The sequence below is a fragment of the Columba livia genome, chromosome 2 (assembly GCF_036013475.1).
Source record: "Columba livia isolate bColLiv1 breed racing homer chromosome 2, bColLiv1.pat.W.v2, whole genome shotgun sequence".
Lineage (NCBI taxonomy): Eukaryota > Metazoa > Chordata > Aves > Columbiformes > Columbidae > Columba > Columba livia.
The window spans coordinates 23,325,576-23,341,817 of record NC_088603.1 but is presented as its reverse complement, the minus strand read 5'-3'; the positions used below and the strand labels follow the sequence as shown (position 1 = coordinate 23,341,817).

The window sequence follows — 16,242 nt, the reverse complement described above, 5'->3', positions numbered from 1 at the left end:
AAAAAAATACACCACAGAGCTTCCAGATGGCAAAGAGGCTGCTTCAGTTACTTCTCTAAAACAAATAATCATCTCTGATCTCTCTCAAAACTCCAAAAAACAGAGAAAAGAGAAAACAAAGGGTAACGTAGAACCTCTATTTCAAGTTCATCTGTTCCTAAGATCATTTCTGTTACACAAGCTTTAGTCGCCACACATTCAACAGTCCACCCACAAATCAATCCATACAAAGCTTATTTTTAGAATAATTTTATTTATATGACAGGAAAATACAAAGCTGCTCAAACAGAGGATTCAAGTCTTAAAATTCTGAAATTTATATCCAACTGCATTCAGTGCTTATTGTGTATTATTAGTGTAAAGCAGCAGACATTCACAGTTCACTAAAAGATAAAAACTCTTGAGGAGCGTGAAAACCACCTGCTGCTTTCTGCCTTTATTATTGAGAGCTCAGTTTTCAAGAGTTCACACTGTGGTCCCCTCCTAATACAAATGTAGTGGAATCATCCCCATTTACAGATACAACATTTATTGGGTATAAACCTGACAGCAAAAATTAAAGATCATTTATAAAATAACATACAGCCTGACTGAGGCAGCCCTTCTATTCCATAAACCTCTACGAGTAGGAAGTATAATCACCTAAAAGGATAGTGTAGTTATTCTTAAGTACCCAGATAAGTGCTCCACTGGTGTAAACAGTATCAGTAGACCATTTAGAAAGTATTCTACATGTTACTGCTATGATCATAAATGCAAATCTCCCATAAACTCTCCATTTCCAACACCCCATCTCTCTAGTATGTTTGCATTTTTGAAGCATATTTTAATATTGCATAGTTCTACATAGTTAAGGTACTACTGCTTGCATTGCTGTTGCAAATGGCTATGATACTCTTACCACAGTAAATCCCATAATAATAGGTAGACTTCACATAGATCATTAAATGTCTTGACTATAACAGTACTCTTGCGTAGCCTTTCATTTCTAAGTATTACTTGTGAGTTGCAAAGGCTTTTACAGAGTAATCAACCTTACAGCTGAGCCACAACTGTTAAATGCAGCATGTCCTGAAAACACTGGAACACAGTTCTGCACAGCACCTCTGCATCGGTCTCTGGACACGATTTCCAAGAAGAACAGGTAGCAACGATCCTATCAGTACAGAAAACAACGATCAATTGTCATGGTGTAGGACAAAAGTCACACAAATGGCCCTGAAATGTGAAACTGTTCACATAAATTCTGAAGCAAAAATTGTCACACAAACATACTGTCTCAACATCCACAAAGGACTCAGATCCTTAGTGCTTTCAGTAAGCAATAATGTCAACAGATCTTGAAACTAGATACTTTGATTTAAATAGTTGCTTCCACATACACAGTAAAGTAACTTTTCCCTTATATTTGCAAACAGTGTGAATTGTATTTCTTCTCTGTAACTACTTCAAGGTTTAAAGTACTTTTTTCTACTTACCTAATAAAAGGTAAATCTTTATCTAGTTCTATTTATCTTAACAGAGCCATGAATCAAAGTATAAATTGTTTGTATTCTCAAACTGAATCAAAACTGCACACAAACATATTTAGCTTTAGGAAGAAGTCATCCAAATTCCACCTAAATCACAAAATAGCAAGTTATCACAACATACTATAATCAACGTAGTTTATTGGATTTGATACAGAAGCAAGAATTTTTGTCCATAAGACAAGCCAAAGTTGGATCTTTTCAAATCCAACCATTTTATGAGAAGCGAAGCCAAATGTTTTAGCTTCTCCTTGTTACACAAAGAGGTCTGGTCTGAGTCAAGAGACGTGTCTGTCACGCCCAAGGACGATGACCAATGTGCTCACCTTTCTAGTCACCTTTTGCTCTCTCTGTTCTCAGTCAATTGCTACTTAAAAAAAAAAATCTTTGCATGTTACATTTAATGATCTCTAAAACAAAAGCTTATTTTTAAGTAAGTTAACTTCTTTTGTTCCTCCCTTCTTCAACCTTCTCCACTCTTTCATTTCTGATTATTGTCAGTATCTTGGTGCTCACTTCACCTCTACCGTTCATTATTCCTCCCACACGTGCTTTCCCAGAATGTTATTGTCTCTGTTCTCATGTGCCTCACTTGACCTTTTCTTACACATTCAGCTGTGTTTCTTCTGTCTTTCCCTTTCCTCATTCCAGCTGTTAGCTGCCTTTCCTTCTGTGACAGAGCCATAACCATGCCCAAAATGAAATTACATCCTTACCTGTCATCTCTGATTGCATAAAAGAAGCCATAGCCATGAGGTACCATAGGGAGGGTAGATCCATTAAACCTACTGTAGCCAGTCAGACTAGTTGAAAGAACAAAATTCCCACCTCCTCCACTGTAAAACAACACAAAACAAAACCAGGACTTTCAAAGATAATTTCAAACAAAGTGAGTTTTACAAAAAAGGTATTTTGTCCTGGAGATCAAGAAATCAGCACGCATAAGGCCAATGTAATAAAGACTCAGTATCAAGAGACACAACCTCGCCACAGGACAACACTAATTACCTAGTTGTGAAGGCATTGTCCATATAAAGTTCTGGCACTGGCAGTCCTTGCTCCTGTGCTATGAGTAGGAGACCCAGAAGATGACGATCAAAGCCTGTCAAATAAATGCAAATACTCTATCATTAACAGCAGCATTTCCTGTTTTTCTGCTTCTTCTGGTATGGGTAGCTGGAAGCTCAAATAGGAGCTGAAGGACAGATAAATGACAGTCTACTAAAAATCAAGACTCATACTGTAGCACACAAAAACATCTCCCAAATATTTCTTCTAAGAGGCCTCCATCACTTTCAGCTGGCAACACTGAGCTCAAATGCAAACGAGCTAAGGAATGTAAATCCAGGACAGTTCCTATAGAAAAGAAAAACTAAAAAACCCACCCGTTTCCGCCAAGGAGGAGTTCCACGCAGTGAAACTGGCCCACTGGCAACTACACGGACAAGGTGAAAAGGCTTTCAGGGCCACAACTGCCTAGATAATTCACCAGGTACGATGGAGAGAGTATGAACGTTCATCAGGTGACTATTTCGCAGCTCCTCTTTCTCATTCATAGAATAACTCAACATGCTAACCCAGCTGGATCAGAATGTCACCCAAATCTCTCCTCTACCTTAAAAGACTGCATTTCCCACTTTCCAGCCAATCATATATTTGATAAGAAGGTATTCTGAAATAATGTTTAGCTGGGCAGAAAAAGTGAATTAATTTTCAAAGTGAACATATCTTCGGGGCACAAGGAAGGGTGAAAGGACTAGGTCTTAGTTCTTCTCCCTGAAATTCAATTATAAAATGTTAAGGGGTAGTTTTTATTCAGGTTGAAAACAAGGAGACAGAGAAAATGTATTAGCTAACACGAATATTCCCTTTTCACCCAACAAGAAAAAACCAAAACAAAACAAAAAATCTTTTGATCCCAGAGTACCTTTTCCATTCTCACATTCTTTCCTCATTTTATTGTGCTTCGCAAAGGCTTTATGCATCAGCTGCAGTCGTTGATAATTCTGTGTAAAGTAGGGGAAACAGGATTAAAAGGGAATAAATAAGAAAAACTTATCCAAATGAGTAACACATCAGGAATCACAGATCAAGTTTTTGCCCTTCCAGTTTCTAGCAATTTTAGATAGAAGAAAATGAAGGAACTTGAAACCTCTCTCTAACTCTTTCTCCCCAGTCCAAATTCCTTTTTCAGGAGAATTTGCTCATTTGTTCCTCTATCTCTGTTCTGTTAATCACATCAGTTTTGCACTGAATAATATTCTAAACTTCATGCTCTTTCCCAAACAAGCTGAAACAATGGCAGTCAGCCACTGTGAAAAAGAATTACCAAAACCAAAAATTTTCTACAATACCACTTCTTTAGAAGCATACTGGTTTTCAGCCAGTGCAGTTGCATTTACATGATCATCTCTCATGGAGGAAAAAACAAAAAAACAACAAACACCACCAATTAAAAAAAAAATCTGTGAAGCAAAAGCAGCAAATCAAACAAAAAAAGACCGTCATTAAAATACACGCCAATGCCAACTACACTCCCAGCTCTTCTCTGCTGATTGAAGCATTACTTCTATGACAGTAGTTCTGCCCAACTTTTTTTTAATTGAAACTTCCACATTAAAACCAGAAAGAACAGAATACAAATACATGATTTGGTAAAGGAGTCCTAGAGAAACATTTCTAGACACCCAAGATCCTGGTTTGTAAGATCTTACATCTTACTAGCTTCCTAACTACTTAAGAAAACCTTTTATTCATTACACGGAGGCTGCAGCAGAAAATGTGAAACAAGGGCAACAACCACTCAATTTGGATAAAAATCAAGCTACTAAGCTCATAAGAGGCAAATAACATTTGGGACAAAAGGAGTTTTCTGGAGTACCTAACTTTAGGTATTTTCTAGTACCTTAGAAGTAGACTTTTAAGCATCTTAATTTCAAGACTATTGAACGTATTAAATGCTTTTTCAATGCCCAGGAGTTCATAATACAAAAAAATAGCAATAGGAAGATATCTGGAAATCCTATTTAAAATGACAGAGAGGGACAAAATAAGGCTACAGTTAGTGTTTGAAATAACAAACCTCTACACGTATTAGCCATAAAATCCTGACAAATAGTTAGAAGATAACTGAAGAAAAGGAAAATAAGAGGAATTCATATTTGCTATAGGAAGCATATCTGAACAAAGGCAGGAAAACTGAATTTTAAAGCTGCAGCACATGCCAAAAAGAAGCCACTGAAGACAAGGAAAATATGTTCATGAAGGCCATAATTATCCATCACACATGTTTCCTGAGAGCCATATTCCTGTGTGTTTCTCAGACACATTAACAATACAGAACCTTTTAATTTCCTAAAGATACGCAGCCCTTTGTCTCAAAAAATCTCCCTGCCTCACTTCTCAGGCTCTGAGAAATGTGCAGTGAGGACAACAGAAAGAGCTTTAGTACAGCTCTCACTTGGCAAGAAAGGCACCATGTGTCTTGCCAGCCAAGGACCAGAGGGCACTTGCTGGGAAAAGGCCACTGGTTCAGCTATTCAGAGACAAACTCTGAATACATCCCTGTTGCCACCAGGACACAGATTTCAACCTTGTTCTCAGATACAATTATTAGATTAACATGTCTTGATTTCACTTAACAATTAAGAGATCACTCGACAGCAGAATACATTGGTTTCAACCCTGTCACTTTTTAAGGTATGAAAAAAAATCAGTGTAAATGTAAGTCAAGACACATTTTTGAAACCAAGAGGTTAATAGAATAGAAAACCAAACAAGCCCAGACATGAGAGCTTGCCTTACTCACAGTGACCAGAGACAGACTTCAAGCAACATTTGAAATATGCTTCACTGGAAACAAGCCAACTGCCATTAATGAGACAATAACAAACCGAGTTTTAAGCAGTTCAAATGACAGTCCTTCTAAACACGTGACGATTAAAGTAGGATCTCAGTATTTACACTGTCAGAAGGATCCAGCATGGACTTGCACCACTCCACTGCTTCCATCGTACACGATCTTATGGTCTCTGTGCGGCCATGATAGAAACGCCTGGTCATGGCAGTTTCGTAACAGCAGCCCGGACTAAGAAGAAAAATTGGAGAAGAGTATCTCATTAACATAAGGAAACTATATGGCCTCTCAAGGAAAAAAAAAAAAAGTTCTGCAAAGTACCTTACCCATCTAGCCTAGTTACCAGTACCAGTAAGCCACTAATTTTCTCCAAATTTTTTGTCTGGAAAAAAACAACAAAGGAGTTCTGCAAGCTTTTATGAGACAGATGACTGAAAAACTGCCAGTGCTGCCTGTAACTGTGCCTTGGAAAGACTAGAGTGTCATGGCTATTTTCTACAGACTGCGGATCTACCAGCCTCTACTACAAATTAGCTGAAATTACACAAGCTTCAATTTCACTATGTATTTCCACTAAAGAAACAATCTACACTCTCAAAAAACTCGAAAATTAAGAAACACACTAAAAATAAGCTGTCTCTCTCAACATATTTATAAGGAAAAGGCTCAAATCTTCCTCTGTTACATACTGATGCTCACTCAGCACCCCAGCCCTATGACAGTCTGCCAGTCAATATACGACTGACAAGAAACATACTTGCATGTTCAGAACAGATTTCACGGGCTATTTTAGTCAGACGATTTATTCCAATGTTCAGCAAACTGAGATGTATCGACCTTTCTTATGATGAGACAGGCATCTCCAGTGACTAAGAACCATGCTCATATGATGAAAGTCTCCTTTTTCTGAAGCAAGCAATACTCCTCAGGTCAGTAATGACTTACACCAGCTATAATCAGTGCAATTTAGCAAAAGAAAATTTGGGATCACCTATAGCAGGAAGAATGCTGTCTTTTACCAAGAATACAAAATAAAATGACGCTCCCAAAAATGCAGAACCAAGCATTCAGAGCGCCACTGTCCATAGCTCTATTATTCTGCCCAAACCTTCACACCTAGTGGTGCTAAGGAAAGTGAGACACTGAGGTTTGCGAGGTTTTTTACAGGTTCAGAAGACAAACTATTTTACTGATGGCTGTTACTTGCTCCAGATAAAGCTTTCTTTTCCATCTGAGCAACGGTTTGGCATTAAAGAATCCCAACCCACTCTGTTTTTGCCATTTGTCCAATTATTTACTAATCCACATTTTCATGGGTTGACTTCTGTCCTCTATTCCACAGTATGTACACATAGGGACACAATTCTTCTGAAGCCAAGAGCACAGGCCCAGTGGATTTCAATAGCACAAAACAAGGCCCTACTCAAGCCTTCACAGTAAAAAAACCCTTACTTGTTCATTCTTAGAGCAACATAGCAAATTACACAGTGCCATTGCAAGTCCACTGCACTATATCTCTAGATCCACCCCTTCACTCAAGAATTTGGTTTTTTTATTCCTAATCTGGGTGAGGAGCTTTTCTTACCGTCCATGGCATTTGTAATAAGCCAACTGAAGGGCGAGCTGCACAAATGTATCAGGATGAAGTTTCTTCTTCCTGATCAATTGTTTGCCAAATGATGTGAAGGCATAATTCACTAGCTGCAAGTCAGATACCTGGCATGTCAAAGGAGGAAAAGTCACAGAGGTCTAGAAATAACAACTCGGTCCACTTCAAATAAAACATGCTTAACATAAACCAATAATGTAGCAAATTTAACTGTGGTGTTAAGTCCCCTGATTCATCAGTTTATCAATAACATATTCATCACTGTTCTCCAGCATGGAGAAAGACCACTATAACACATAAACAGAATGGAGGAAAAAAAAAATCACTGATAATTAAGAGAAACAGTAAGAAATTCCACCTTTTTATAATACATTTCTTTAGTACGTCCAATTTCATTTATAATTTTTTGATCCACTGTGAATACAAGTTCCTCTGGCCATGGCATATCCCTCACTTTGTCTGATCCCTGGGAGAACGTGGACAGAAAGAAAGCAAGCAAGAAAACAGAAAACATTATCCATAAGGAAAAAAAACCCACATTAACTGCTACGCTTGAAAGTTAAAGGATAGATACCTTCCATTTTCCCTCATTTTCAATAATCTTCTTTTCAGCAACAGCTAACATGGTGATTAAAGCCATGGCATCAAAAGGAGAATGCTGGAATCATACAAGACAATATATCACATTATCTGCATTACTGCAAGAGGATCAAATTGCTTTCTCCCCTACCCCACTATTTTCCCTACACAGTGCTGGATTTATTTTTCTAGTTCTACAATACATAAAGAACTACTGTAAGTCCAGCCACCGGTTTGAGTGCTCTGCAGCCAGGGAGGGAGGCACAACAGAGCACTGCTGTGGACAAGCAGATTTCAGGCTGGATGTTGGCCCTTCTGGCCATTCGGTAATGAATTTTTAAAAATGCAAGTTTAAAAGCACAGCTGTTTAAATAGCTACATAATACAAAGAGTTAATTTTAAGCCTTCTTGTGCAATGTACTTTTTTGTCTTTGAAACTCCTCATGAAATACTTTAAAAAATAAGATTATGATTTCAGAACCCATGTTGTTAATTCAAGTATGCTGCAATATCAAACACTATGCAAGCAGGCTGCTTTTGGAAACTTGTCAAACAAGGCACCTGGTAAACAAGGCTATACTAAAATCAAACACACTAAATTTTAAAATAATACTCTGAAATGGAAAACTTAGTAAATAAATACTTGAAAAGTTTATAAGACGAGGGATTTTTCAACTTACATCAGAGAATGAGCCACAGGTTCCATTAGAAAAGAATACGCTATTGTAGGATTTATCTCCCCAGCGTACAGTTGGATCACCTGTGAGCGCCAGCCTTGTAACCTAAAGCAAAAGTTACACACTGTGAGTTTTCAAAACCAGACAACCTCTGTCAGCTAAACCAAGCCTATATTAAGCCAGTGACACTTCCCTGAGACATAAGACTTTTTCATCCAGCCGAAAATGAACAACAATTATAAGCCTAAGTTTTTAAATTCAGAGTGATAACAAGTTGATGACTATATTTCTGATGCATAGAGGGCTAAAAGATTTTGAAGACAGATTTCAGCCATTCCCACTTCAAACGTCCTAAGAATTCAAACTATTTAATCCTGTGGATCAACAAGCAGCACTATCTGCACATTTATCTGCTTCACCTTCTCTGTTCTGGAAGAGTCAGAAGTGCTACTTAACTATAGAAAGAAGATTGCAAACATGCAGAGGAAATTTTGATGTAATCAAAATATGAATTATCAAAACCCCTTAGCTACCTCGCTGTAGTCTTCAGGAGTTGCATGGGGACTAGAATCATCCAGGCAGACTGCAAACAAGCTGCTCTGAATTTTTTCCAGAAGAGTTAAGTTTTTTGGATCAAGAGCAATCAAATATTCACGTAACTAGAAAGCATAAAAAGACAAAGCTAAGTGAAATGACGTATTTCCAGTGATCACAATGCTCTTCTGAGGAACCAACTGCTAAAGTGTTCCCACCTCTGCCCATTTTGTCCTTTCGTTGCTTGTTAAGGCTGCCAGTCCTGGGCCATCTGGTTCACTATGGCATCTTTTCTGGATATACGTAAGTTGCCTTTAAGAAGATTTCAAAAACTGAAGTTAACAAAGAGGATTTGGAGAGAAGATAAAAGTCATCCTTTTCACCTCTCTCTTTTTTTGTTTTGCCAAGCTGGAATTTTGGTTCCACATTCACAAATTAATGTGAATTTCCAGGAAGCATGAAGCAGCTCCGTCAGACCCTAAGGGCACCTGAAGACCTGCTCTGTTTTCAGTCACTAATGGTTAATTCAAATTGCATCTCCTGGCCCAGTACAACCTTAGATGTAAGCAATCCTAAGTGCTACGTACGCACTTAATTTAAAACTAGATTTAAGACTTTGCCGTGCAGATCAAACTTTCCTAATCAGCACACATCTGCAATACTGCAGCTTTGCAGTTTTTATAGCAACTAATGAGATAGAAGGGGAAAACTTCCACTCAAGATAAACTCTGAAATTTAAAGCAGAACAGTAGCTACAGGACATCCTAAACGGAGAGACTAAACTACAGAAGAATACTTCTCTTCTTACTTTTTCCTTGTATTTGCCATTTGAAAAGCTATTAACAGAAAGGGGTTTTTTTAGTTGCAAATTCAGTTTTTCACATTGTTTTAGGTGTGAAAAAAACTCCACACATTACAGGTGTTTAATCTGTCTTGCCCTTTGTTCTGGCACTCTTGCTCATTGAACTTCAGTACTGATCATTAGTTATTATACATAGTTGTCAAAAATATAAGATACCCACAACAAGGTTACAAAATACCAAAAACCAAACCCCAAACAACTTGCCCTTTCTATAGACAATGGGAAGCTTTAGGGGTTTCTGTCTATATTCCAGGTGTTAATTTCTTTGTTATTTGCTTGATCTAACAGGTAAAACTACAGACATTAGAAATACATATGTTGAAATATCTTTAGTATATAAACACTAGACTTTCAAAAAAAAAGTTACTTTTGAGCTTCTAACTAGTTTTTGTATTGCCTAAGGAATTTGACCATCCACCTTTTGCCAATTTCCAATTACCAAAGTCTTCTGTTGGGCTCTATAAACAGCAAATTGACAAATGAAGCAAGTTATTCCTAGATGAAATGTACAATCCCTCTTTACTAAGTAGATGTATATGGATCCCACACTGATCACAAGAGACTTATGTTGAAACCACCTCTGGATGTGACACCAGAGTTCGACCAAAAGAGTAGAAAACCTTGTGGCCACAGCTGTACTGCCAAATGGAAAAGCTGGCACCTCTGCATGCTATTGGGAGACTGGAGATACAGCTCAGAAAGCTTTAAACATTGCCAGTTGCACTAGTACTGAAATTTACTATTTAAAGAACTATTTAAATTCTTTCCTTCTGTTCCTTTGCAGCAGCTCAGGTCTGGCACAAAGGCAAGAAATGTAAGTGAAATGCTGCTGTGCTGCTCTGTAACTAGCAGAAAGCCCATCAATATATACTGTGATATTGGACTCTGCTGTGCTCCCCAACAGGAATTCCAGCCTCTCAATTTTTGAGAAAATTGACCGCAAGTGTCTAACGTTTGAATCAATACGAGATTGGTGGTGATCATTAAGTAGTAATGAGACAACGATCAATGTCAACTGATCCTGAAAGGAATTATGTTACTTATAATCCTAATAATTCCACGTCAAGAAACTTTACACATGAACGTTGTTTCCTACTGAAACATCTTAATTCAGCTCTTTTGCATGATGTTTTATGGGTATCTTACAAGAATATAAGATCACCATGCTTCATGGCAAGAAGATGCCAGCCACTAAACAAGAATTTACTCAAACCTCAACCCTCAGCTATAGGAGAAGCTATAGCCTCTGTCACACCTTATTCTTTGCGGTGAAGGGGATCATAAAAACATAGAATCATTTTGGCTGGAAGAGACCCTCAGGATCATCGAGTCCAACCATAACCTAAGCCAACTCTGGCACTAAACCAAGAAAGACTCTCTTTGGTATGTAACTTCAATAGTATAGTTCATTTGAAACAAGGTAGTTTGAAAACCTGGAAATCTCTGCAGGAGTCACCATACTGCCTTCGTAGATAGCATCAAATGCAAACACTCGACCTCGACACAGGACTATTAAATGAGATGGGCATTCACCTTCAGTCTCTGAAAAGAAACAAAAAACAAAACATGAAAATCTAACTGTGGGGACAAAGTGAGTGACAGATACACGAAAAACACTCAGCAAGTCCTACAGACCCATTTGTGTTCAAACTGAGGCAGATTTCATATAGCTAAAAACAGGAAAGAAAAAAGAATAACTTTTGAAGTCCATTTGCATGACCTTATTGCAAATTTGAAGAATTTTTTAAAACTGTCAGAGAAAACATACAGAAGTACAAAACACTGACAGAAGGTAAGTAAAAATTATCCCAACAGAATGCACAGCAGCACACTCGAGAAACACATTTTGTGGAAAAATATGAAATTAGCAATGATGCTGAAATTCTGTCTGTATAACACATGGAATCCACCTATGTTTATAACACATGGAATTTGTCTTTTTTTAAGTTCTTAATGCTAGCACACTATTACAGGCATCAGGCCAGTAACAATTTGAAGCAGAGCTTTCTTTTAATCTTACTTAGAAAGGCCTAAATATTGGACAAAAAAGGGCCTTTGTAGATAGATATTTTCTTTGCTTCCTTATGTAAGCACTCAACAACAAATATCTGATTTAATGCTTGAAGAAGCAAGTATTTTATGGTTAAAATAACCACTTCATTAGCCCGTTAATACAAAATTATTTGCTTGCATTAAACCCCAAATTGCATTTGTTTACCAGTTTTAAAATAACTGCCGATTGAGTCTCTGGTAACTCCAGGAATTCTGCACGTGCAGAAGAGCATTCTGAATTGGTGCATGTCCAGAATAGCGTCCCCAGATCTCTCTATAGCCACCTTCTCACTGTGGTAAACAAATACACCAAAATTAAACAAGGGAGGTGATAATTGTGCAAGTACATCAAGGTATGACAATCCCATATTTTACCACAAAGAACTCTGCCAATCAACATAAACAGATTTTCTTGACTAAAGTACACATATATCATTAATATTTAGAATCCATTATTTTTTCTTAAAGTCTTACGTTCGTAATAGATCCCAGTATTTCAGGGTGTGCCATATATTTACAGATGCTCTTTCTATCTGAGTGCCCTCTTTTGGTGGCCAGCAGTGTTCAATATAGGGACCGGGGCCTGCCATGTTACAGTGTATTTGCGTTGATATGCGAAGATCAAGATAAGACACATTCAGCCACCAGTCCTCCAGCTGAAAATGAAAAGTGTTTAGCATCAGAATAAGTTTTAGGCATTAATTCTTTAATAATCACCTGGTTGTTCAACTGCCTGCTCCTTTCCACTTAAAAAAAAAATTTTGAATAGTGATTCCTATATAACAGAACACGGGACAGTGGTTCAAAACTAACTGCTGAGAGTAATGACGCATGTAGCTCTTCTATTTTCAAGCTTGAAATAAAACTCAGTACTGCTCAAGACTATTAAACTGTGAACTACTACGAAGAGTTCTTCCATCACATTCATCATCTTAAACTGTTACAGATGTCAGCTGTGGCTACTGCAAATACCAGATTACTCCATGAAGAATGGAAGAAAAGGAGAGTTGTGAGAGAGAGGATCTGGGATGGACAGCTCATAATGTATTTATTCTGTCATAATCTGAAAAATCCCTGCTCTGGAGTGTGTCATGTTAAGATTTACAAAGTTCTCGTTAATTCCACTTAGTACTGATCTCCCTTGTATCCCTTTCTATGGTGAGAGAAAAAATGCAACCACAAAGCTTTCTTCAGGAAAGAGGGATATAGAGAGCAAAATCTAAAATCCAGGTTTGGGTTTTTGTTCGTTTGTTTCAGGGTTTTTTGTGTTTGTAGGGTGGAGAGAGGGGGGAATGGAGGTGATAGAAGAAGAGACTGACAGACAAAGCATTCAAAAGCTGGTAGGAAACGTTTCAGTTAGTGAACTCTCTTAGTCTGTCAACCTTGAAAAAACAAAGCCACATTCACTTATGTATGTGTGAATTTTTTTCATATCCACAGGCCAAGTGGCAGCGTAAGGAAGATCTTAAGATTCAAAAAAGCTAAATGGTTAAATTACATCCTGAACAACTAACTTTCCATTTGTTGTCCAAAGAGATGCTGATATTTTCTACCCTAGCAAAGCACATGCAATAACATGCACATGTAACTGGGGCATACGCTGAACTACGATTTCTTACATATCTAAATACATACCCAATTCCTTCTTGTTTTGGCTCTTTCCAGTAATTTCTGATGCAATTCTTTCCCAATCCCATTTCCAAATTTTTTAACTATATCCTCAGTTCTCTGGTATTCTTCTTGATTTAGAAAGGGTTTCACTGCAAAAAGGAAACATTAAAGACATCTATATACTGAGATTTATTCCAAGATTCAGATATCCACAGGAAGGGGAGGAAAATACTCAGAATTTATGTTTAAAGGGAAAACACTTTTTAAAAATCTGTAAATAAACCACAGTGTGTTCTAATAAAACAAATACACACTTTTAAATAAATACAGATGTTACTGAATGAAAGCAACTACTGAAAACCTGAAATATCTACCAGATAACTAAATCAATATATTTAAAACTGCACCTGAGGAGTCCTGCAACTCCACCAGCTGCCACAGAACTCTATGGAGGGTCATGTGGAGCTTCTGATTTGTTCTTCAGAAGCACCTCCCTTCCTTCACAGACTAAGCAAATGAAGAGCTGAAAAAATAGGAATCACCAAGCTAGTGTCTAGAATTGTGCACTGCACATTCCGGCTTTAAGTGATTTGAACAAAAGGAGACTGTGGCAGAACAAAAAATACTGGACTAACTTTCCTCCAACCTCCAGTGAGACTGAAGGAGAACAACAAGGACAATGAAAGTTATAGAATGATTTATGTACGAGGAACAGTAAGCAGGAAGTAACTTCTGCATGAAAAAAGGGACATGTGATAAGGTATTTATGAAAACACACATCATAATCAAAAGACAAGAGGAAATAAATTCACTGACAGATTTTATCATTCCATTAGAGAGTTATTTTTTAACTCAGAGAGCCAAATCGGTTTATAAAACTAAGCTCTAAAGGGCAATTCTGTTATCGAAGATTCACTACTATTGTAGCAAAACTTTGCTTAACCTGCACTACAATTAAAATAAAACAATTTTTGACACACATACATGCACATTTTTTCTCTAAAACCACTATTTCGACATTCTGCATCAAAACATGATGACATAAGGAAAACACACACACAAAAAAACTATTACCATCTACTGGGCCATTTCCACTACACTCAGAATAACAGGGAACTCAGAGTGAGCTCAATGATCTCTGTTGTAAGCAAGGGAAATTTTGGTGTAATGTGCTTCTGCAAAGGAGAGAATTCCTTGGTTAAGATCTTCTGTTAAGATTTCTGCATTACAGGTAAGATGGCAAGACACAAAGCAGATGTTCCAGAAAAAAGCTCGATGTCTCAGAGTTCTGAAAATTATTAAAGAAACATAGCAAACTAATCTCAAGATACTAGGAAATGCATTTTTGCCATCCCTCACATGTCAAAGCCTGATATGACAATAACTAACCAGTTGTCTCTGCTTTATAAACAAAGCCAGACACAAGTGCACTGATGTTGTTTTCAAAGTTTTTCTCTTATGTGATCTTTAGACAGCCAACATTTTAAGGCAGAAATTCTCCAAAAATGCCCACCACTGCCTTTTCCTACTACTGTACAGTTAATGGTACTGGTGAGAAAGAAGAACATCTAAATGTGAAAAAGTTTGAAACAACTTTTGTTTTTTTTAAACAAAGATCCTGGTTAAAACCTGTCATAAACAAGCGAAGCAGTCATTATGCAAAATAAAATTTGTAGACCGGAGGAATTTTATTAGGCTAGCTAATACAGCTGAAAAAAATAAAACAAAAATAAAACCTTACGGGAAAGAAACCTCAAACCAAAAAGTTAACCTTCCCACACTCCCAATTCCCCTCCATGTTGAAGAAAGGCAGAAATAAAATAGAAACTTTTACTCGGGTTGCTCTAGGCACTTAGTTTCCTGTTTCGAACCTGAAAAAGAGCTTTTGTACTCTAAACTTATCTGGATTCCCCATTCCAGTTACATCAGCTGATACAAGCTGTTTCTACAAATCACAAACATCTTCAGTTTAGCCTGGTTACAAGAGCACACACCACATTACAATTACAAGATTAAGTCATTACCTGCATCAAGGTATTTACTTAAAGATTCATCAAGAGGAGGGACGGGCAGGGAAGGCAGAGAATCTTGGTACTGAAATGTTCGCTCCTCAGAGGATTTGAGCACTTGCTTTTCCATGATGCAGATCTGCAGCACAATATTAACAGTCCTTTAATAAAGCCTGAGTTTGAGACAGATGATGGATGTATCTCCCCGAACTGTTTTCTTCCATTCCTCCCCCTCCCCCCCGGCCCAGGCCATTTACACGGTAAGACGCGTATCAGGGAAGCGCCTGGTGACAGACCCGGGTCCGAGGATTCCTTGTTGGCTGGGAGCCCCAGGAGCCACACACACAACGCGGGAAGCGACAACCAGGCGGCTACCGGCGCTTTCTCCGAAGATGTCGCGACAAACCAACTCGAGGCCTGTTGTTCTCCCCGCCCCGTTGAGCCGAAGAGCTGCCGAGGGGGGGAATCGTCCCCGCGGCGACCCCCACAGCCGCAGTAACACCGTGGGGGGACAGCCCCACCGAGGGCGGCCTCGGCCGCGCTCCCCGCCCCAGCCGCGGTGTTTACGGCAGCTCAGGGCCCGCGCCGGGGAGCTGCACCGGATCGGCCCGGGAGGCCGGGCCGTGAGGAGACAGGCGAGCCGAGCTGAGCCCCCCGCATGACCCTCTGCCCCACCGCGCAGCCCCCAGCTGAGGAACACGGCGGGCGGAGAACCCCGCTTACCCTGGGCCCGCCGCCGCCCCAGCCGGCTCACTGCCTGCCTGCTCGCCTTCCCGGCTGGCCGGCTGCCTTCACCTCTGCCCCACTTCCAAGCGTGCCCGGAAGCCGGGCGGGGCGGAGGCGGTGGCTGCAGAAAGCGATCTGGCTGCCCCCTTGACGGCGGCAGAAAGAGGCCTCGGTGCCCCATCGGCGGCCGCGTCCATG

General features: G+C 39.0%; 1 protein-coding gene across 3 annotated transcripts; it reads right to left on the bottom strand.

Annotated features, from left to right (window-relative positions):
• Positions 1 to 236: 236 nt before the first annotated feature.
• Positions 237 to 16,212, bottom strand: CROT (carnitine O-octanoyltransferase). Of its 3 annotated transcripts, none has more exons than XM_065050962.1 (17): positions 16,042 to 16,212; positions 15,334 to 15,457; positions 13,334 to 13,458; positions 12,173 to 12,354; positions 11,865 to 11,989; positions 11,080 to 11,188; positions 9,003 to 9,096; positions 8,784 to 8,909; positions 8,254 to 8,355; positions 7,569 to 7,652; positions 7,353 to 7,460; positions 6,971 to 7,101; positions 5,493 to 5,616; positions 3,457 to 3,535; positions 2,538 to 2,631; positions 2,246 to 2,365; positions 237 to 1,156 (listed from the first exon to the last, which is right to left on the bottom strand). In XM_065050962.1, exons 2-17 carry the CDS (start codon positions 15,446 to 15,448, stop codon positions 1,036 to 1,038), a joined length of 1,839 nt encoding a protein of 612 aa, XP_064907034.1. In that variant the 5' UTR covers positions 15,449 to 15,457; positions 16,042 to 16,212; the 3' UTR covers positions 237 to 1,035. The 3 variants fall into 3 exon arrangements, with proteins under 3 accessions (XP_064907034.1, XP_005505009.1, XP_005505010.1); XM_005504952.3 differs by lacking the exon at positions 16,042 to 16,212 and adding an exon at positions 15,615 to 15,948; XM_005504953.3 differs by lacking the exon at positions 16,042 to 16,212 and adding an exon at positions 15,576 to 15,877.
• Between the last annotated feature and the right edge of the window lie 30 nt (positions 16,213 to 16,242).

Coding starts and splice junctions, on each gene's coding strand:
- CROT (XM_065050962.1), bottom strand. CDS start 15,448: ATGGAAAAGCAAGTGCTCAAATCCTCTGAGGAGCGAACATTTCAGTAC. Junction 12,355..13,333: donor CCAAAACAAGAAGGAATTGG/GTATGTATTTAG, acceptor TTTCATTTTCAG/CTGGAGGACTGGTGGCTGAA. Junction 7,102..7,352: donor AAGAAATGTATTATAAAAAG/GTGGAATTTCTT, acceptor TTGACATGCCAG/GTATCTGACTTGCAGCTAGT.